A 23,475-nucleotide genomic window follows, 5' to 3' on the forward strand; every position below is an offset into this window, starting at 1 on the left:
AGCTCAAAGCCGATAGAGGGGAGACCAAGGGTGATTAAAGGCAGGTCATTGATGAAAGTGGAAGAGTCGACAGTAACTGAGGCAGGTCAAGGATGATAGAGGGAAGGTCAAGAATGACAGTTGGCAGGTCAAGGGTGACGGGGGAGGTGGCTGGTCCAGGGTGCCTGGGAACAGCTCGATGGTGACAGCTTGAACCTCTAGATTGACACACAGTTGATCAAGGGTGATGGTGGGTGGCTTGAGCGTCATACAAGTTAAGGCTTGGGTGATGGAGGAAGGGTCAATGGTGATGGAGGAAGGATTGGAAGGTGATGAAGGGAAGGTCAAAGATGGCCGAAGGAGGGTACAGAGTGAAGGCATGCAACTCCAGGGTCAGAGTGGAAGTGTCCAGGAACATAGCTGTGACAACTAGAAGAGATTGCCGGAGGGCAGGTCAAAGAGGGAGTTCACCTCGGTGGAGTGAGTGGAGATCAGGGTGTGCTCAATACGCAGCAGTAGTCTCCCCATCAGTGCATTTTCCTCAACTCAGGAAGGAGGGCCAAATACACTGTGCTGAGCAGATCTTTGCCTGTCTTCTGTCCATAGTTCACTTCTAGCAGACAGGATGGGTCTCATGCACCCAGTGCTTTTTGATGCTGTGGCAGAGGAGGAGAGGAACCTGCAGAGGATGGCTCAAGGCCAAGGACAGCAATGGCCAGAAGGACCACAAGGGTTGGCAGCAGAGGGTGAGGCAGCTCAGGATGCTGCCAACCAGGTGCCAATTCGATACTCAACAATGGTGCATAACTCAATATACTGCACGCGGAATAAATATCTCCAATCTCAGAGAGGCAATGTACAATGTGATCCTTTTGTGGCAGAAGTAAGCAAGCTGGTGACCTGGGGTTGAGTGATGGCCAGTTGGGTTTCTAGCAGCTGGAAGCTTCTCTGGGTTGATCATTGCAAGGGCCTCTTTTTTGAACCATGTTTCACATTGTTGTGGCTGATTTATTGTATTGCCTGCTTTAAGTTAACTCCTTCTGCTCCTAGCACACCAGGCACATCAATTTTGCACGTGCTTATTTACAAAGATTGCTCCCCTTTCATTGGCTGGCCAACTGTCTGAGTTATTCACATTTTAGTCCAAGTCTGGAAAGCAGCAAAATTGTGGATAAATCAATAGGAGTATATGTTTCCAGAAAGTTTCAGTGAACCGCAGGTTATCCATGAAAAGCAAATTGACTGTAATTTCTAGGGGGTGAAATTTGACTTTGAGAGGGGTGCAAACTGGATGGTGGTGGATCAACCAATATTATAGACACATTGGACCAGAATTTTGTGAAGGAGATGGGAAGCATGAGTCAGGAAAGTTCCTGACACCACAAATCTGTCTCCAATAAGGAGGCCTCCCACCATGTATTCGTTCCAGGGAGGTGGGAGTAGGATGGAGTCAGGCTCGCAATCACCAGAGACAGGCCCGAGTGGCAACAGAGTCGGGCAGATAGTGAGGCCTGCCTTCGTTTACTGGGACATCAGCCCAGTTGTAATTACGACCGTCAAACCCTCGCCTCTCACCCAACCCGGCCTACCCACCATGCCACTCCATGCCCACTCCATGTTCCTTCAATGTCAAATGCCTCCTCCATGCCACCTTATGTCTCCCATGCTCCTTTAATGCCCCCTCATATGCCCCATGCCCCTTCCATGCTCACAAGCTCATTCCATACCAACTGTTCAATATCCACCACGTGTAGAAACAAAAAGCCATTGACAAATCTTTGAAATGCTCCTGAAAATGCCACAGTAAGCAAAGAGACTTTGAAAATCTCCTCTGTAAAAAAACTGCTCATCTTACAATCTCTTAAAAGTTGAAAATCAGATGTCGGCCATCTGTTCAGCCTGCTCCGTTGATACAGTTGCCAGAAGGCCTAATTATGAATGCTTGGATGAGCTCCAAGAAATGCTAATGGAGTCAGTCCTGTAGGAAATGTTGACACAAATTGCAGGGAAATGATAATTTTGTTTGATTGGCATCTTTATTACCTTGTAATAATCTGATCTTTCTTTGAAGAGTTCTTTTTCAATGCCTGAGTGTTTATATACACAAGATTAAGAGGTGTGAAATGAATAAAAGTTTTATGTCATTGATAATATAAATACCTGTGATTGATTGGCAGCTTTATGAGAAGGTAAGCAGGACAATCTATTTCCAAGGAAATGCCGAACATCTATCTTTTTCAGTTCCCAACACGGGAAGTCTACTAACAGAATGGGCCTGATTCTACCAAAATGCTCACCCCCACAATGGAGCCAGCAAGGGCAGGAGTGCTGTGTGCAAGCTCGCTAAACACAACATTATACTGTGCTGGCAAAAATTACCGGAAATGGGAATGGGGGCAGGGATCCTAGAATCAGGTCCTGCCTGCCATTTTTAAGGGCCTCCTGGCTTGAGCCAACTCCATGAAAATCGGGGCCATTAACTATAATGAACAGGAGCACTCGCCAGGGTGACCAATCCACCAATGCCCAAATTGTGCCCCTGTCAAAGTTGAATTTTAATCAGTTAACCTGGAATGAAAATTATTAAGTCAAATGATAAATTACTTCAGTATTTTCTGTATATTACAGGAAAGTTCACATCACACAATTAATTGTTTACACAGAAGAAGTCAAATAGCTATATGGTATAATTTTACCTTGACATTCTCAGTTGATTAATAAAATTGACCCATTGGTTAAAATAAAATAATAATTAACTTGTGCACAAATTTACATTCTCCATGGAGATGACGATTGGGAGGTGATTATAACAGGTGAAAGATCTATAACGTTAGCTTCATGCCTGAAAGGCAAGTTGAAAATTGACCCCTAGTGGTTCACATGTTTGTACACAGAACTCCACAGGATTATCTCAGATAGCAGCATATTCTTTCGGCTAAGAATTTTAGCAATATTATGTACTCTGCTATGTATGAGAGAGAGAGAAGCTGAACTTCTTTATCCTCTCCCCATCTGTCTGTGAGCAGAGGTGTTTTTGAATTATTTTTAAAGTAGGCTGTGGCGCGTTTCCCCAAACCCTCACTTTATGCAATCCAATTTAGTAATCACTCGCAGCAAACTCGCATTATGATTAACTCGGAAGGTTAGTTTATTCATATTCAAATCCCATGGTGGGAGTGCGGGGTTTGAATGGTGCGCAGCCTCACTCACTCACTCACACACACACTCATGCACACAAACTCATTCACACATACAGTAAGGGCAGGGGTGGTAGAGGATAGAAAAGGGATAGATTTACAACTATTGGCAACAACAATAAAAGAACCACAGAAATGAATTTGATTCCCCGAGTCCATGAAGTCAAAGTCCAGAGGATGTTTCCTTCATGGCGAAGTTCAATCCGGATGAGTTTCTGGTTGGAGGCAACAACACATCCTTTAAACAAATGACAATGTGGCACAATAGAGTTTCTGTGCTTAGAGTAATTGGCAGGCAATGATCAGAGACTTTTAAAATCAAACAGGCTTTGAGGAGTTGAGAGATGGTGGCCTTTGCTTGCTTAGCTGGGAGTTGCTGGAGTTCTTTCCTGTTGATGTTAAAGCAGCAGTCTGAGGGTTTCTCATTTCTCAAAGGAATATAGAGATTTCAAAATGGTTATTTGAGTCATGTTCTTTCTGCACAATGATGTCAAAAGGGATGCTTATCTATTGTCTTGGACTGGCTTTGGATTCAGGACTGATAATGTCCCAGCCATTAACTTTTGAAAGAGTTACCATCCATATTGAGGTTCTTGTGTTAGGAAACCATTGTTTAAGCAGACCCTCTGACTCTGCTATAGGGGGAAGCTTATCAAGATGCAAATGAAGTCCATTGTCCCCTCAATTGTCCCCTTTTGAAATGGAGATGGCCAGTCCTAGGAGTAAGATGGGTCTGTTAAGAACTCTGTAGCAATAATGCATTTCGATTTACGAGTCCCCTGGTTTCATGATTATAATGGCTTCACAATTGGGTATGAGATTCCATGCTGATAAGAGGAGGATTCTTTTGTTCTTGTAACTCCTGTTGGTAGCTTCCAGAACCAAGGGCCAATCCTGTGGTCATGTGAATTTTAGCAGCCATCTTTTTGGTTCAGTCCACTTTAAAAATAGCAAAAAACAATAAAGTTTTGATATATACAGTTTTGGATTTCTTTTCATGTCTTATTGACATAACAGTCCTTTCGCCCTCCAGAGGAAAAAATGAATTCTTTTTCATTTTCTTTTCATGTGGTCTTATAAAAGAAAACAATGGAATAAGGAGCTACACATTCATTCTCTCATTCACACTGGTAAGTCAAACACGCAGCTAGCAGGGCAATGCCAGTTCCCTGCTGCATTTCTGAGGTTTAAACTTGGGATAGGGCATCAGCAATTACATTGTCCTTTCGTGAGAGGGGGGTAATATTAAGGTGACCGGGTTAAATTCAAAACCTGTCTTTATTGGGGAAAGATCATTGGGTTATTAGAGTTATGACTTTTTTTTTTGGGGTCAGGCATAAGCGAAAATATTGATTTCAGAACTCAATCCCTCTTCAAATCCCAATTTTGCACTGTCTAAAAGGGTCTTGGGTTTTTTATATGGCGGTTAGCACCCAGGTTGTTAATACCAGTTAAGTTCTTGGCTCCCCGCAGGGGTATTCTGTGCTTTTCACAAAGAAAATGTAAATTATTTTGACTGTAGGGCTGGGCTGCTCTTGTCAAGCTTAGCTCTTCCTTGTCCACCTTTGTAACCTGTGAATTATCTGCTCGAACTCAGGCACTGTTTCCAATCAGATTGCCAGGAGATTGATGGGCTGCAAGTTGATTTTTGCCTCCTGTAGGGATTCCAGTTTAGTGTCCGCCTTGGGCAGAAGCACAAGTGGGTGGGTGGGTGGAGGGGCAGGAGGCAGTTAATACTGCAAGTCTTTATTATTTGGTACTGCAATATGTAGTTAATCTCCTCACCAGCCTGGGCCAACTTTTCTGGACCCAGATGATGGGAGATTGCCTTATTGGGGGAGGGACTGTCCCACATCCACATCATGTCTCTTGCCTCTACAGATGCTTTTGAATGCAGTGAGCAGCCCTGTCAGGTCTCCTCACTGTACTGCAGTTAGGTGGATGAATATGGTATTCAAGTTCACTGGATTTTCTGTCTTTGTTAGTCTGATAGTAGAGAGTTCAGTGTGGACCTTGCCAATGTCTCTTGAGATAACAACTGATGCAGTTGCTCCAAAATAGGTCAGCTACATGTGCTGATAATAACAGAACTAGATAGAACCAGTCCTCAGATACATTTGAGATAAAATTGCTCGGAAGAGGTTAAAAGGTTCATCTGAAAATCTGTTATCCAACATTCTAACTACCATGTTAACCCATTTATGATAATATAGTAGATAAAAGAAGCTGTGTGATTTCACTCCACTCGTGTTTTAGTTTGTGTTTTATTTGTGAAGTGCAGAAATATACAGAGTATAAAGTGGTACTGAGTGTTCTGTGAACAGCAAACATTACTAGATTTGTTGCACAAAAAATTAAATGATATAACTTTATATTTTCACAGAAAGTAAGAGAAAAGAAGATCCCCAATAATGTGTCTGATGACGCCACTTGCCAGGATGCCACAAATGACAACAGCATATATTCACAGGAAATTCTGCAGACTATCGTTACTGTCTGATGAAACATTCTAAACAGGCTTTCTCAGTAATCATGCTTGTAAAATTCCTTAGCTGGTAGTTTACCTCATTGCTAAACCTAAATTGAGGAATGTACTGAAAACCACTGAAATTATTTTTTGAATTTGAAATATTTCAAAGTGATAATTAAAAATAACTTGAATTCATGACTGAATAATCTGGTTGACTCACAGTACCCACATTTTGCCCAATTCAAACCGCTTCATATTTAATATAGTGGAGTCTTGTTACATGCGTACCACCTCTATATCACACCACCACTGTGTACAATAGTTAGCTGTTCATGTCTATTGCTGGAACCAGAGTAAGACAGTTTTATTTCTTGAGTTGGTTTAGTTCTGATTTAATCGCAGTCTTGTGGTGACTCTTTATTTGCATCATACTTTCTGACAGCCTTATGTAACTGTTAGACATCTGGCAAATTGAGGTGGGGCTGGTGGACATATGCCTTCCACTTGTTACCTTATTTTTTTTTGCAGGGCTAAGAGTACAAAGCAGGGGCTGGGATGCAATGGGCTGAATGACCTCCTTCTGTGCCGTAACCATTCTATTATCCTGCCAGCTAACTTTATGGCCAATTTTAATTCAGAAAGGAAATTGGGGATGGGGAGGGGAGCAATGCAGGTGGCAAACTGCTGAGTCCGTGAGACATGAGGGCTTGAAATTTTAACTCCCAGGGCTTGTTTACATATCCCAACTCTGACATTCTTACCCAAAGCTAGTGGAAATTATGACACTGCTGGCAGATGGGAGCCAATATTCATCGGGTATTCAGGGGAACTGAGCAACAAAAGAGCAACTGTGACTGAGAACAAGAGATGCAGGCCAAAGATCTGACTGTAAATTGTGCCAGGCTTTAATGATAATGTGCAGCATGTTTCATGTGTAACATATGAGAATGCATGCATATTTGGCTCAATGAATAGGAAAAAGTGCAGAATGAGATAAGGACTTTCAACTCACCACCCCGTTTGTGTTTCCAATATTACAAAATCTGTCCTCTCTTGGATTTTACTCCACTTTATGGCCTGAATTTTCTGGTTGGCGGGGAGGAGTGGGCGGAGCGGGAGTGGACCCATTTGCTGCCTGCAATCAGGTCCACGCCGCCATTTTACGCTGGCGGGCCAATTAAGAAAGGCCAACGTATTTCTCGACTCCCGAGGATAGCGGGAGTGGGCGGGCGGCGGCGGGCGTGCACAGACCGTCGGGTCCAATGGGCAACCCGGCAGCCTGTTTAAATGAAGGCCTGGCAGCCTTTTCTAGGCTGCTCACAATGGCAAGTGCAAGGCCACAGCATAGGGCTCCTGGTGAGCAGGCCAGTTCAAAGGGTAGCCAGTGGAGCAGGCCAGGCTGGAAGGTAGGCCAGTGGAGCAGGCCAGCCTGGAGGGTAGGCCAGTGGAGCAGGCCAGGCTAGAGGGTAGACCAGTGGAGCAGGCCAGGCTAGAGGGTAGGCCAGTGGAGCAGGCCAGGCTAGAGGGTAGGCCAGTGGAGCAGGCCAGGCTAGAGGGTAGACCAATGGGGCAGGCCAGGCTAGAGGGTAGGCCAGTGGAGCAGGCCAGGCTGGAGGGTAGGCCAGTGGAGCAGGCCAGGCTGGAGGGTGGGTCAGTGGAGCAGGCCAGGCTGGAGGGTAGGCCAGTGGAGCAGGCCAGGCTGGAGGGTAGGGCAGGGGGGCCACTGCGCCCCTCGTTTTTCTGATGAATGCCTTGCTGCCCTCCTTGAGGAGGTGGCAGCATGGCAGGAGGTGCTGGTCCCCCAGGATGGGAGGAGGAGGCCCCCCCCCCCCAAATGACGAAACGTGCCTGGGAGGAGGTGGCAGTGGTGGTGAGCTCCTGCGATGTGGTGCGGTGCACCTGGATCCAGTATCGCAAGTGCTTCAATGACTTGTTGCGCTCTGGCAGGGTGAGGACAATGTTGGTATTGGACATCTAACCTAGCTTACCCCCTGCCCTGCTGCCTTCCCCCCTCCTCCCAAGTGTGAGTGTCGTGGCTGCATTGAATCATTGATGGCATTTGTCCTTTGCTGGGTGGGCCAGCAGATATTGCCTATGCTGAGGTCAGCCTGAGAGGGGGATGAGGAGATGTGTTGTGCCCCCGCAGCTTGTGATACACTGAGTCCCACTTGACTGGTTTGGGGCCAACCTGGAGGAGCTGCACCTAGGCGCTGTGTTAGAACTCCAAGACATGTCCAAGTCAGGGTGATGAGATGCTGGGGGGGGAGCTTCAAAGTGGCGTGGTAATGAACCATCTGCTGTGCTCTGCGCTCCACGTGCTTGCGCCTCCTTGCTATGGAAGAATATACCGTGTGGTGCCGAATGTGATGTAGGCAGCATGTGTCCAAGGGGCGAGTGGAGGATGGGCGAGCAGGGAGCAGGCTTTGCATCTTTGTCTGAGTGATCAGCAGGAGCAGGGAGAGGAGGCACTGGAGGCCTGATAGTGTCACACCATTTCTGTGAGGCAGGCACCAGCGCAAATACTATCACCTTGGTGGGAATTCAAACAATGGCTAGTGTCCCAGGGCACAGTGGTGAGGGCACTTCACAGTCGCTGGAGGAGCTGGCAGAGACAGAGAGTGTCCATGGCGCCAGCAGTTGGAGGACTGCAGGAGATCAGGCACATGTTCAGTCGGTGCCTGATGATGTGCCTCTGGAGTCGTCCGCGACGCAGCAGGTGCAGGAAATGTGGCCGGGTATGCGGGAGCATCTGGGGTAGATACATGAGGCTATGCTTGGCTGGTCTCCGTGGTGGAGGCGTCTACGCAGACAATCGCCAAAGCAATGAGCCACTTGTCCGAGCGCCATGCGTCCTCCATGGAGAGAGTGGTGACTCTCCTGGAGAGTCTACTCCAGGAGACCCATCAGGGCTTCCTGGGGATGCGCTCTGACCAGCGGGCGTTCATATCGGCAATGACCTCAGCTGGCAGTGCCAATGCAGGAGATGCTGTGGGTATCAAGTTTCCCAGCTCGGTGCCCATCCATCCACGGTGAGCAGGGAGGTCCGAAGCGACATCATGTCGGCGCAGCAGCTGCCTGTCGTTTCTGCAGGCTCCCCTCAGGGCGCTCCAGATGAGGGCGGCAGCTCCTCCTCCCCTCTCGCAGTAACCGTATCATCCAGTGAGGCTGCAATGACTGGGGAGATGCCAGCTGCAGAACAGACTTCTCCCTCCCAGGCGGGGCCAGCACAGGCTCCACAGGCCAGAGGATGGTCGCCAAGGTCATCGAGGCCAACAGGACAGTAGAGTCAGCAGGCTGGCTCAGGTGCCACTCCGAGCGATGGGGCAGCATCAAGACATAGCACCCGGAAACAAATAAGGCACCTTAGGCACACCACGGGTTTTTCACTGGTGCTTTTGCGTTGGCCCGAGATGAGGCCCTTACGATTTTATTTTATTTTTAGTGCTATTGTCTTTTTTTGTAATAAGTTGCTTTGCTTGACACATTAAATTCAGATATGACACCATGGCTGAGGGTGCCTCTTTTCTTCTGCGTGTGTGTGGTTTCCAAAACTCTAATGAGTGCTTTGTTGGACATGCACCATTATTAACAAGGCCCTTAGTTACTGTTGCTAACCTGGCAGATTTTGCACTTAGGTGTCGAGTATCGAGCCTACAGCCCAGGCTTGTCCTGCTAATCCATCTACGGTGTGCTAGCTGAAGGTTCGTTAGATTAAAGCCTCCCGGGTGTCCCTGCCTCCCTGGAGTATGCCCGGGTCAGTGTCTGCCCCCTCAGCATTTCCTTGTGCGTGCTCATCCTCAGAATCACTGCTGGACTCATCCTGTGCAGCCGCAGACACTGCGTCGATGTCTTCATCATCCACTGCGTCCCCCCTTTCCAGCACAAGATTGTGGAGAGCACAGCATGCAACCACTATCACCGAGACACAATCTGGGGGGTATTGGAGTGCGCCCTCTGAGTGATCCAGGCATCAGAAGCGCATCTTGAGAAGACCGATGGTTTTCTCCACTAAAGCCCTTGTGGAGGCGTGGCTCCTATTGTACCGCTGCTCAGCCTCTGTTCTTGGATGGCGGAGAGGTGTCATGAGCAACCTTCTGAGGGGATAGCCCTTGTCACCCAGCAGCCAACCATCCAGCCGGGCTGGAGCACTGAAGAGCCCCGGCACCTGGGAGTGTCTGAGGCTGTAGGCGTTGTGGAAGCTGCCTGGCTACATTGCACAGATTTGTAGAATCTGCATCCTGTGATCACACACCATCTGCACGTTCATGGGGTGGAAGCCCTTCCTGTTGACGAAGGCTCACCTGCTGGCACCTTGATGGCCACAGTGTGCAGTCTATTACACCCTAGACGCAGGGGAAGCCAGCAATGGCTGCAAAGCCTCTGGCTCACTGTGTCTGGCTTGCCTGGTCCCAACAGATGTGGATGAAGGTCAATGCACACATGAACAGAGCATCTGTAGCCTGCTTGACACAAGTGTGGACAGCTGATTGGGAGACACTGCAAAGATCACCCACCGAGCCCTGGAAGGAGCCAGAGCCATAGAAGTGGAGGGCAACTGTGACCTTTAGAGCCACTGGCATGGGGTGTCCACCCACACAGTTAGCAAAGATCTCAGGCCCAATCATCTGACAGATATAGTTGACTGTCTCCCTCGAGAGTTGGAGCCTCCTTCGGCACTGCACTTAGACATATTGAAGTAACTGCTTCGCCACCTGTATACCCTGGCAGCAGGATAGTGGCGTCTTCTGCAGCCCCTTCCACCTTGGGCTACCTCTTGACCCTGCTCCCCTTGTGCCTGCGCCTGTCCTCTCAAAGGTGGCTCCCCTGGAGGCTGAATGTGCACTCCTGGCCGCCCCCCACCTTCTAGCCCTCCCTTCCTCCTCAGAGGAGCTGCCTCCAGTGGATAGTTCAGCTCCCATTCCCAGGCTAAGGGAAGGCTTCCTGAAACCTGCAGGCCCAGAAAAGATTACTCACTGCAGAGTGCTGACCTGAAGGTTAAAAGTCCAGAAAAAGCAGCTGGTGTGCGTTTTGAAGTACTGCAGATCACACAGGCAAGTTTGAAAAACTTTCAAAAATAAATATCTGACTGAGCACATTCGCGACCCCACTGAGCCCTCTTATCCCGCCCATGGATGAGGTTAATACAAATGTGTCCCAGCTGCCTGCCTGTTGGGCCCGTGCGCCGACCCAAAGATTGCACGGGCACTGAAAAATCGGTGTCGATTGAATACTCAAGGGCCTTAAGTGGCCCGTTAATTAATGGCAGGCGTGTGTCGGACATCATAGTGCGCCCGGCCAGCAAAACATTGTGATGGCGCGCAGTGACATCGGGACACTTGCCTGATGTCACCGTGCGTCATTTTACGCGTGGACGCGCGCGTCCCACCCCCCACACAACAACCGGGAAAATTCTGCTCTATGAGTTAAAATTGCTCTCAATGGTATATGTACCAAATAAGTAAGCATGTTATTTTAAAACACTCATTTATCTATTTACTTAATGCGGGTTACCAAATCCACTAAAATAGTCTGCAGGGGAATTCACAGTGGTGTATTCATCACATTCTATGCAGAAAACAGTTCCAGCCCTTCGTTTTCCCTTGAGAGGGTTTTGCAAAATCTTTTACTCATGACCCCAATGCGGTTAAATTGCCAAGCCATCTTACAACACACAATGATTCCAATATTCTCAGCGTCTTGCTCAGCAAGTGGAACTGCAGCAAAGGAGAACCCCACTGCCAAAAGTCCCAAACCTCATCCCAGATTGTGGCAGGAAGTCATTTTTATGGAGAGGCAAGTGCATTTTACATGCAAGAGTGCTTCAATAGCTTCTGTCTTGAGCAGCCAGCTGAATGTTGGGGTGATCCCTCTTTGATTAAGCAATCAATCTCTTTAGGAATGATTACCTTGCCCTTATAAAAGTTCAGGGCCTTCACAAGGTCATGAAGGAAACTCACATGGTCTCTCAGCTGGTATCAAATGATTGCACCCAAAGTGGAAACAATTGACCTCTGTAAAGTGTCACTCAGACTAAGAATCTCACCATAAAATATAAGCATGTTGCATTATATTATAGGGACATAGGAACATAGGCCATTCAAGCCTGCTCCAGCATTCATTAAGATCATGGCTCACCCGGTTGTGGTTTCAACTCCACTTTCCTGCCTGCCCACCATAACCCTTGACTCCCTTGTCTATCTGTCTAACTCAGCCTTGAATAAATTCATTGACCCAGCCTCCACTGTTTTCTGAAAAGAGAATTTCACATACTAACGACTCTCTGAGAGAAAAAAACTTCTCTTCATTTCCGTCTTAAAAGGACAGCCTGTTATTCTTAATCTGTGTCCCCTGGTTCCAATCTCTCCCACAAGTGGAAACATCCTCCTGGTATCTACCCTATCAAGTACCTTCAGGATATGTTTCAATAAGATCACCTCTCATTCTTCTAAACTCCAATGGATTATAGGCCCAACCTGTTCAACCTTTCTTCGTAGCATTAGTCCTTCATCCCAGGAATGAATTGAGTGAACCTTTTCTGAACTGCTTCTATTGCAATTATATCCTTCTGAACATAAGGAGACTTGTGCTGTAGACAGTACTCGAGATCTGATCTCACCAAGCCCCTGTACAGCTGCAGCAAAACTTCCCAACTTTTATACTCAATTCCCCAATTGCCAACATTCCATTTGCCTTCCTAATCATTTGCTGTACTCGCATATTAACATTTTGTGATCCATGTACCAGGACACTCAGAACCTCTGCACCACCGAGTTCTGCGAACTCTCTCCATTTTATTTGTTCGTTCATGGGATGTGGACATCGCTGGCTAGGCCAGCATTTATTACCCAAACCTAATTTCTCATGAGAAAGTGGTGGTGAGTTTTGTTCTTGAACTGCTGTAGTCCATATGGTGTAGGTACATCCACAGTGCTGTTAGGAAGGGAGTTCCAAGATTTTGACCCAGCGACAATGAAGGAATTGCACCCAAATCAGGATGGTGTGAAGCTTGGAGAGGAACTTCCAGGTGGTGGTGTTCTCATGCATCTGCTGCCCTTGTCCTTCTAGATGGTAGCGGTCACAAGTTTGGAAGGTGCTGTCTAAGGCGCCTTGGTGAGTTCCTGCAGTGCATCTCGTAGATGGTACACACCGCTGCCACTGTATGTTGGTGGTGGAGGGAGTGAATGTTTGTGGAAGGGGTGCAAATCAAACGGGCTGCTTTGTCCTGGATGGCATCAAGCTTCTTGAGTATTGTTGGAGCTGCAATCATCCAGGCAAATGGAGAGTATTCCATCACACTCCTGACTTGCGCTTGTAGATGGCGGACAGGCTTTGGGAAGTCAGGAGGTGAGTTAGTTGCCGCAGGATTCTTAGGCTCTGACCTGCTCTTGAAGCCACTGAATTTATATGGCTAGTCCAAGTTTAGTTTCTGGTCAACAGTAACCCCCAGGATGTGGATAGTGGGGGATTCAGCAATGGTAATGCCATTGAATGTCAAGAGTTAATAGTTAGATTCTCTCTTATTGGAGATGGCCATTGCCTGGCACTTGTGTGGCTTGAATGTTACTTGCCACTTGTCAGTCCAAGCCTGGATATTATCCAGGTCTTGCTGCATTTGGACATGGACTGCTTCAGTATCTGATGAGTTGTGAATGGTGCTAAACATTGTTCAATCATCAGCGAACATCCCTACTTCTGACCTTATGATGTAAGGAAGGTCATTGATGAAGCAGCTGAAGATGGTTGGGCCTAGGACACTACCCTGAACTCATGGCATACAAGGCTATGGGTCTAGTGCTAGAAAATGGGATTAGGATAGTTAGGTACTTATTTGACCGGCGCAGACTCGATGGGCCAAAGGGCTTTTTTCTGTGCTGTAGACCTCTATGACTCTATGACTCTAACCCCTGCAGTGATGTCCTGGAGCTGAGATGATTGACTTCCAACAACCACAACCATATTCCTTTGTGCCAGGATTGACTCCAACTACCGGAGATATTTCCCTCTGATTCCCATTGACTCCAGTTTTGCTAGGGCTCCTTGATGCCACACTCGGTCAAAAGCTGCCACTCTCCCTTACTGCTTTTCTATTCTTCCTGCCAAAATGGACAAGTTTACATTTTCCAACATTATACCCCATCTGCCAAATTTTTGCCCACTCACTTTAACCTGTTTATATCCCTTTGCAGACTCTTTACCTTCTCTTGATAACTTACTTTCCTACCTATCTTAGTGTCATTGCAAATTTAGCTACCATACATTCGGTCCCTTCATGCACGTCATGATGTAGGTTGTAAATAGTTGAGGCCTCAGCACTGATACCTGTGACACTCCACTAGTTACAGTTTACCAATCTGAAAAAGACCCATTCTTTCCTACTCACTGCTTCCTGTTAGCTAACCAACCCTTTATCTATGCTAATATACTACCCCAACATCCATCCCTGCCCCCCCAATCATGCTCTCTTATCTTGTATAGTAATCTTTGATGTGCACCTTATCAAATGCCTTTTGGAAAGTGCACCACATCTACAGGTTTCTCTTTATCCACCTTGTTTGTTCCTTCCTTAAAAAAACTGTAATAATCCGATTTCCCTTTCATAAAGTCATGTTGATTCTGCCTGATCACATAATGATTTTTGCAGTATCCTGCTATAACCTTCTTGATATAGATTCTAGCAATTTACCCCTGACATGTGTTAAGCTAACTGGGCTATAGTTTCCTGCTATCTGTCTCCCTCCTTTCTTAAAGGTGTTACATTTGCTATTTTTCAACCCATTAGGACCCTTCCAGAATCTAAGTAATTTTGTAAGATTATAACCAATGCCTCTGCTATCTCTGCAGCCACTTCTTTTAAGACCCTAGGATGCAGACCATCTGGTCCTGGGGACTTGTCAGCCTTTAGATCTAATAGTTTTTCCAGTACCCTTTTCCTGGTGATGGCGATTGTTTTAAGTTCCTTCCTCCCATTCATTTCTTAATTTTCAAGTATCTTTGGGGAGTTTTCTAAGTCTTTTACAGTGAAAACAGACACAAAATACCTGTTCAGCATCTCTGTCACTTCCTTGTTTTCCATTATCAATTCCCCACTCACTCTCTAGAGGACCAACACTAGCTTTGTTACTCTTTTCGTAGAAATATAGAAAATAGGAGCGGGAGTAGGTCATTCAGCCCTTCAAGCCTGCTCTGCCATTTAATATGATCATGCTGACCCTCTATCTCAACGCTGTACTCCTGTGCTCTCCCCATGCTGCTTGATGCCTTTAGAGTCCAGAAATCTCTCTATTTCCTTCTTAAATATATTCAGTGACTTCTGTGGTAGAGAATTCCATAGGTTCACCATCCTCTGAGTGAAGAAGTTTCTCCTCATCTCAGACCTAAATTGGCAAGCTCAGTCCGTAACCTGAGACTGTGCCCCCTTGTTCTAGACACCCCCAGCCAGAGGAAATATCATCTCCGCATCCAGTCTGTCCATCCCTGTCAGAATTGTATATGTTTCAGTGAGAATCCCTCTGATTCTTTTAAATTCCAGTGAATACAGGCCTAGTCGGCCCAATCTCTCTTCATACAACAATCCTGCCATCCCTGGAATCAGTCTGGTGAACCGTCGCTGCACCCCCTCTATGGCACATATATCCTTTTTTGGGTAAGGAAACCAAAACTGCACACAATGTTCCAGATGTGGTCTCACCATGGCCCTGTACAGCTGCACTAAGACATCCTTTCTCCTGTACCCAAGTCGTCTCGCAATGAAGGCCAACATGCCATTTGCCAATTGTTAGGCATGAAAAGGGGTGGGGAGAGTGGGGATATAGGAATATAGGAACATAGGAAATAGGAACAGGGATAGACCATTTAGCCCATCAAGCCTGCTCCGCCATTCAAGTAGATCATAGGTGATCTTCTACCTCAATACCATCTTCCCGCACCATCTTCACATCCCTTGACATCATTGTTATCTATTGATCTCTGCTTTGAACATACTCAATGACTGAGTCTCCACAGTCCTCTGAGGTAGAGAATTCAAAAGATTCACCATCCTCTGAATGAGGAAATTCCCCCTCATCTTGGTCCTAAATGGCTTACTTCTTATTCTGAGACTATATCCCTTGGTTTTAGACCCCCTAGCAAGGGGAAATATCCTTCCTACATCTACCCTGTCGAGCCCTATAAGAACTTTGTAAGTTGCAATAAGATCACCTCTCATTCTTCTAAACCCTAGAGAATACAGGCCCGGTCTCCTCAGTCTCTCCACATAGGACAATCCCGCCATCCCAGGAAGCAGTCTGGTGAACCTTTGCTGCACTCCCTCTATGGCAAGTATATCCTTTCTTAGGTTAAGGGACCAAAGCTGCACACAATACTCCAGGTGCAATCTCACCAAGGCACCAAGGTTCTGTACAATTGCAGCAAGACCGCTTCACTCCTGTACTCAAATCCTCTTACAATAAAGGTCAACATACCTTTTGCCTTCCTAATATTTGTCGCACCTGCATGTTAGCTTTCAATAACTTATGAACAAGGGCTTCCAGGTCCCCTTGGGCATCAACACTTCCCAATCTCTCGCTATTTAAGAAATACTCCGCATTTCTGTTTTTCCTACCAAAGTGGATAACTTCACATTTTTCACATTATATTCTATCTATCATGTTCTTATCCACTCACTAAGCCAGTCTAAATCCCTTTGAAGCCTCTTTGCATCCTCTTCACAACTCACATTCCCACCTAGTTCTGTGTCATCCGCAAACTTGGAAATATTACAATTGGTTCCCACATCCAGATTATTGATATAGATTGTAAATTGCTCGGACCCAAGCACTGATCCTTGCAGCACCCCACTAGTCACTGAAAATTTCCCATTTATTTATACTCTGTTTTCTGTCCGTTAACCAATTTTCAATCCATGCCAGTATATTACCCCCAATCCCATATGCTCTAATTTTGCTTACTAACCTCACTTGTGGGGCCTTATCAAAAGCCTTCTGAAAATCCAAATACACCACATCCACTGGCTCCTCCTTATCTACTCTGCTAGTTTCAGCCTCAAAAAATTCCAACAGGTTTGTCAAATATGATTTTGACTCTGCCCAATACTACCAATATTTTCTAAGTGTCCAGTTGTCACATCCTTTATAATAGATTTTGGCATTTTTCTACTACTGATGTCAGGCTAACAGGTCCGTAGTTTCCCGTTTTCTTTCTTCCTCCGGGTTGGGGCATCTACTGCAGCAAGGTTCTGGCATATTGGGGAGTCAGGGAGGGAGCTGTCTGACTAGAGAAAGGCTCTGGCCTGTTGGGTGGGATCTGTCTTTTCCAAGGTCTAAGGGAAGCAACTGTACCACACAGGCAAGGTCCACTTTCACTGAGGGGAGATCAAGCTGTCTGAGGGTGAGTCCCGGAGGGCAGTTCACCGATGGAGGGATGCGCCAGGATTACACTAAGCAGGTTGAGGGTGAGCAGGGAGGGTCAAGGGTGTGAGATAGAAGGTCGAGGGTCACTAACATTGGCTTAAGGATGATGGTGGGAGGTTCGAGGATGATTGAGGGGAGGCACAAGGTGATGTTGGGAGGGCCAAGGCTGATCGGGGGAGCTCGATGGTGACAGAGAGAAGCTGAAGGGTGGATGGTAGCTGCAGTGTAACACTAGGCATGTCTGTGGAGATCACTGATAATGCAGGTTGAGCTGGCAGGACATCAGGTTCTTGAGGGGAAGGCCACTGTAGGTTAAGAAGTTCCCCTTTATCCATGTTTCTTGTTACTTCCTCAAAGAACTGACATGAATCAAATGAAAAAAATATATACATGTGAAGAAGTGTACAGTGGTTGAACACCTTTGTGCCCTTATAAGTTTTTAAGTTTTCCCTTATGCCCACTATGCCTTGGTATCACCCCAACATCAGCAGCGGTGGTGGATGCAGGCTGCTGACTGAATATGCTCCATTGTCTGTGCTAACTTTGCTGGTTGTCCTCATGGGCCAAGGTCTTGAGGGCTCCGGCCTACTGGCACTCTCCAGCATGGTGCAGGGTCACCTTCCTAAGCCTCACCTACTGGAGACACTAGGATCACCAGCAGAAGGCATGAGGAGTCTTCAAAGACCCTGGGAGTGCCCCGAGAGGACACCTCTGGGGTGGCTGGCGCGCACCTCTCCTCCATCACAGTCTGCAATGACACTTTCCTATGTCACTGAGAAGGGGCACCTGGAGGGAGGTCCAAGTGCCCTCATTCCCCTCTTGCCTAGTCACTGCTGTATAGAGCCCACAAATGCAGAGTTGAGCGCAGATGGGTTGTATGCTGGAGCCGACTCTCCATGGTATCACCAACCTCTCCATGGAGGAAAGCACGGTAGATCTCATAGCTTGGATGTTCTCCTCCATTCTCCATGCAAGGCTGAACAATGCCTTTGGCAGCTTGGCCAGGTGTTCCCCGACCTGTCTCTGAATCTCCAGCAGTCTTTTTGTAGCCAAGACCAGAGGCCTGTCATCAGTCTGGGGCTCAGCATGGGCCTGATCCCCAGTAGTCCTCCCATGTCGGCTGACAGGGTGGAATCGTCCATTCTCACTGGCGTTGGACATGTCCGCTGGCATGAGTGGGCAATATGGTGAGAAGGCCACAAATCAGCTTCATGACATAGTGAAACCAGTTTGCGATTGTCCACTCAGCCCATCGATGGTGGGCCACATTCCCCACCATCGGACGTCAGAAACCTCATTGTAATACATCAGCATATCATTATAAGGCCAGCCTGCCGAACTCATCCATGGCCCCGCTGGATCATCCATCCATGTTGGGAGGAAAACACGCCGGTGCAGAACACGCCTTGACAAATGTTACATGCAGAAGTTGGGTCTTACCGCCAGGGCCTTGCACACATTGCACAGATACGAGGAGCAGAGATTCTGGAGCCCGAAAGCAACAGCACACTGGAGGAACATCCATGGCATGCTGGATGGATTCTCATGGGCATGGCTCTGCTGCGAAGCAGCTCCTGGAAGTTGGAAAGTCACCGTTGATGCTCAAAATGGTTGATGGTTGAGGGGGTGGGAGAGGAAGGTCTAGGATCGGCCAGGAGAGGAAGAGGTGTTGGGCGGTGAGGTTGGGAGGGGGGAATGAAGGTGTCGGGGAGTGAGTTTGGGAGGGCAGAAGGTAGTATCGGAGGGAGGAGGTAAGGGGAAGAATATGGCAACTAGGGAGGTAGGTGTAAGTGGGGCAGAAGGTGTAAGGGAAGGAGTTTGGAGGGGAGAACCAGTGAGGGAGTCCAGGGGGAGGAAGGAGTGTGGAGAGAGGAGGGAGGTCTGAGGAGAGGATAGAGTGCAGGGAGGTGGGGGGAGTAAGGGCAGAGGAAGAAGTAAGGGTGGAGGAAGAGGTAAGGCCGGAGGAAGGAGTTGGCGGGGGCGGGGAAGACTAAGGGTGGCAGAAGAAGTAGGGGTATCTGAGGGAGTCAGGAAGGTGGAGAGACTAAGCAGGGGAGGAGTCTGGCATTTGGGAGGACTAAGGCGGGGGGGGTGGTGGATGGATGGGGGGGGTAAGGGCCTCTGGGGATGAGGGATCCAGAGTGTGGAAGGGGTTCTGGGGGGAAGGGGTTCCAGGAGGGTAAAGGGTAAGGGGCCTGGATGGGGAGATGGCCAGGTGAACATGCAAGGGAGGGGTCTGATGGGCTCATGACTACCTCCTGGGGAGTGAACTGAGGGTGGGGGTGGTATGTGGGAATGGTGAGAATGACCGAGGGCAGAGTGAGGTGTTAGTGTGGGAGGGTGAGGGTTCAATCGTAATGGTAGAAGGGGTGGAAAGGGTGCTTGTGGAGCCTCAGAGGCAGACACGGACCCTGGGGGTGGGAAGGAGGAGATCAGGGAGGTAAATATGGATGGGGGTGGGATTTTTAGGAAGGAAGGGAACATGCACATTCACCAGGACATCCCCGAAAGAAAAGGGCTGTAGCTCGTAAGTCATGGAGGGAAGGTGATGCCAGGTGAACCAATTGTGATGGGGGAAAGGAAATGGGTGACTGGAGGAGGGTAAAGGATGGGGGAGCAAAAGTAAAACCGAATTAGCACCATGCTGTCCAAATCGAAAATGAAACGGGAGTCGTGGTAGACGGGATCAGGTGCCACATGGGAGTGTAATCAGTGGGTGGGCGGAGATGCAGGTCAGCTCAGATGGACAACTGAAAGTGAACCCCAGTAGGCAGCATTGAAAATGCTCAGGACATTGAGATGAGTGTGATATGGGAAGGATTCGTGTGCGTGGGAGAATGCTTGCACGAGTCTCCGGAAAGCCCTGCCACACACACACTTCTCCCTGCAGAATCACTCGTGGGCCGGCTACTCCCTCTGCAGTGACAGAGGACAATGTTGAGGGGCTCCCAGGCAAAGGAGACTTGGAGGGAGAGGACAACCTCTGTGATTCCTGAGTGGATGACCCAGGGGTGTCCAGCTGCTGTTCCTCCTTCCTTCGGGTGCCCAAAGGCCCTGGCTTGTCTCCCTGAGGGGAAGGAGCATGTTGAGGGGGGTCAAGGTAGCCCGTTTCCCTCTCGCGTTGCCACTGTAGGAACTCACTCATGGCTCCCACGATGGAATGCAGGTCAACGCACATCTCCATATTCTGCTGGACCAGGGTCTCCATAGCGTCTGCCATCCTCCCCATGAGACCTCCATATGCGTACATGTGGGCACCACTTCATCAGTGAGCAGGCGGACGCACTCCTCCAACTCACAAGCCACCCTGTTGAGGTCTTCCAACAGCTCTGCGTGATGTTCCTCCACCTCCTGCTGACTCTCCACAATGAGCTGAAGGCCGAATCCAGTGGTTCATTATCTGACTCAGACCTCATAGATGCCTGATCCCCAGCAGTCCTCCAAATGCCCGGGAGCTCGGCTGAACCTGCCTTCTCCTGCTGCGGACACTTGTCCGTGCGGTGACCACCATATTATGAACTCGAGCCAGCTGTAGATCTAGGTCCCACCGAGGTGTGTGTCTCTGCGCTGGTGGAGGGTGTGGGTAAGCGCTGCGACGGGTCTTCCATGCTGCTTATTTCCAGCTCTTCAATAGAGGAGGTGTCCTCTTGGCTGGAGGTGAGGACATGGAGGGAGCTGAGGAATTGTTTGGCTGAGGTTGTGGGTCGCTTGGCAGAGCTCCCTGTGAACCAAAGTAGAGATAAGTAGTGCATGGCTGCAGAGTCAAAAGCAGGAGAAAGCACTCACAGTTGTGTTGAGAGAGGGATGATGTGACGCAGGACCCTCAGGTGAGTGTTCGCCACTGACCTCACCATCGGTGCAGGCATGGTCCACATCCTCACCAGTCAGCGCAATGGCACGCTCCTCCAAAGTGAGTGATGGGCCTAATGTGGTCTACTCCACCCCCAATCTGGGGCCTCTCCCTGCTGATGTGAGCCAGCTTCTCCTGCATGGAAACAGATGGAGAGAGTGTGAGCAGGACACATGGCACTGCATGGAATGTTTGTGTGGTGAGCGGAGCCATGGATGGATGAGGACGAGAGCTCGAGAGGGTATGAATCTGATGGAGATGTGAGGGTGGGCAGGACTTTTACGTCGACATGTGGGCGCGACCGGTGGGCCCAGGAACGCCCAGGGAACGGACCGCCGCCCGTGATCGGCCCCTGACCACGATTTCACGCCAGCTGGCCAATTAACTACCAGCCAGCGTGAAAGGGAATGCTGATATGGTCAGCGCTGCCAGGGTTGGGAGCGGGAGGAGGGCAAGCACTGAAGTCAGCGTGAGCATGGTGGAGAGCTCACAAAAGGCTCTCTGAAGCTGGAGAGCTGCCTCAGGGAGCTGAAGACTTCAAAAGTATCAAATAAAGATTTTTAAATCCGGAAAAAAATGCCCACACAACAGAAGCAGTCACCTGAGCACAGACATTATAAAACTTCTGTGCATGGATTTTTATGTATTTTAATTTATTGATGGAAACCTCATCCCGCCCTTGGATGAGGTTTCCTGAAAAATGCAAATGCCGCCTGGCCACTGTAAGGTTGGACAGGCGGCAAAAAATTCCAGTTAATTGTGCCGTTAATGGACTTAAGAGACCTCTTAATTGTCAGCGGGAGCACTTCTGAGTTTAGCGCGTGCCTGCTGATCAAAATATCGCGCGATGATGTTGGGACACTCGCCCGACATCATGCGCTATTTTTACACTCAAGCATGTCGGGCACGCGCCCACCCACTCAGCAAAATATTATGGCCAGTGTATGTGAGCTAGTGGTGTTATCCCTTGAGGTGTGAGATCCCTGTGGATATGTGATAGGTTTGTGAGTACGTGAATTGTGAGTGATGAGAAGAGTGAGTTACCCCGGCGAAATGGATGAGACCTTCATCTTGTAGTGACACTGGGTGGTTGTCCTTTTTTGTAGGGCATTGGTGCTGACTACTGCTGCCTCTGCCTCCCATGCTGGATTTGTGATGCAGCTGGCCATCCTACGGCCAAAGCGGGGGTAGAGGACATCACAGCGTGCCTCCACGGCATTCAAATGGCGCTGGAGGGATGAGTCCCCGAAGCGGGGCACTGCAGTCTTCTTGCCCTTTGGGGCCATGTCTTCCATGCAGCAGTTGTGGGCTGGAAGCACTGAGAGGTGTGCGTGTGACTGGCCTTTAAATATGACACCTGGGGTGATGAAGCGGTGAAGTGAAAGCGTGGCGGGCAAAACGGCGTGTTTCCTGGGAATGCATAATTTATGTGGCGGGTTTGGGCCTGAAAAACTGCCATTGCAACCAGCAGGTACATTTTACCCACCCACTGCTGCACTTAGTGCAAATCTGGGATGATTCCACCCATAGTCTCCCTCAGTTGCTTGGACATTTCTGTAATGTGCTAACCACAATGTGCCCCCAAATCTAAATGCAATTCAAGACCCCTGCTTTTGGAACACAGCCACAAGATTCCACGGATTTTGAACAAACAAAATTTACTACGCAAGTTCAGAAAGATAAGCCAATTTACAATATGTACCTTATACTCTAACATTCAGGGTCAGTTTAAGGGACATGCAAACCAATAGACAAACTGTGGTCAAACACACCCACCACAGAGTAAATAACAGATGCAAAGAAGACAGAATCTATAGATTTCTCAATAAATCACCCAGACATTTGTCCCACTGTGAGTCAACCAATCTCACTGAAACTTCATTTTTCTCACTAGGGTTTCCAATCTCTACCTTTGAAGATCCTGCCTTGGAATTCTCTCCAAATGTCTCCCCCCACTCGGAAAGCTTTAACAATGGCTTACCTCGCTGGATTTCAATCTTGCCTTCCGAGATTCTTTCTCCCCAGATTCCTGAGTGACTCAGCACTAGCTCACAAGTTCACTTTTGGACCTATGGCTGTGCCAAGTAGAACACCACCGCTCCAAAGGGGTACCTTTGCTCCAACGGCCCACAGTACAGAGTCAGTGTGCTAACTGCAGCTCTTTCTTTATTTTGGAGCCTATTTCTTTGTTCCCTTCTTTTAACTGACTTAAACGGGCCTATCCCTGTTCCTATACCTGTGACACTTCTTTGCTAGCAGACTGCCTCAGACTGACGCCCTGAGAAGAGTTGTTCACTGACCCTTGAACTGATCCGTGCAACCTATCATAAAACTTCCAGTGGGTCCCATCCTTAATACTAAAAGGCAGGAACCACAGTAACAGTATCCAGTATCTTTACTAGGCATTCTCATCCTGATGCATGGCTAATCCTGCCCTTCCATCGGCAATGGCACAGCCACCCTGCTCCCCAGTGACCTCCATGGCTTCCTGCTCAGATGGGGTCATGTTCTTCAGTTCCAGCACACCTTCATCCATCTCAGCCCTGTCTCTGTCATTAAACATTAACTTCT

General features: G+C 48.2%; 1 protein-coding gene across 2 annotated transcripts in view; it reads left to right on the forward strand.

Moving 5' to 3' along the window:
* The window catches only part of LOC144691947 (uncharacterized), a 76,313-nt gene extending 70,472 nt beyond the window's left edge, over nucleotides 1-5,841 (forward strand). The window contains exon 6 of one of the 2 annotated variants that reach the window (XM_078560512.1): nucleotides 5,560-5,841. In XM_078560512.1, coding sequence (XP_078416638.1) covers nucleotides 5,560-5,566 — 7 coding nt within the window. In that variant the 3' untranslated portion in view covers nucleotides 5,567-5,841. Of the gene's footprint in view, nucleotides 1-5,544 lie in introns of both variants that reach the window. The other variant, XM_078560511.1, reaches the window with a different exon arrangement.
* Nucleotides 5,842-23,475: the final 17,634 nt, after the last annotated feature.

This window comes from Cetorhinus maximus, chromosome 16 (assembly GCF_964194155.1).
Source record: "Cetorhinus maximus chromosome 16, sCetMax3.hap1.1, whole genome shotgun sequence".
NCBI lineage: Eukaryota > Metazoa > Chordata > Chondrichthyes > Lamniformes > Cetorhinidae > Cetorhinus > Cetorhinus maximus.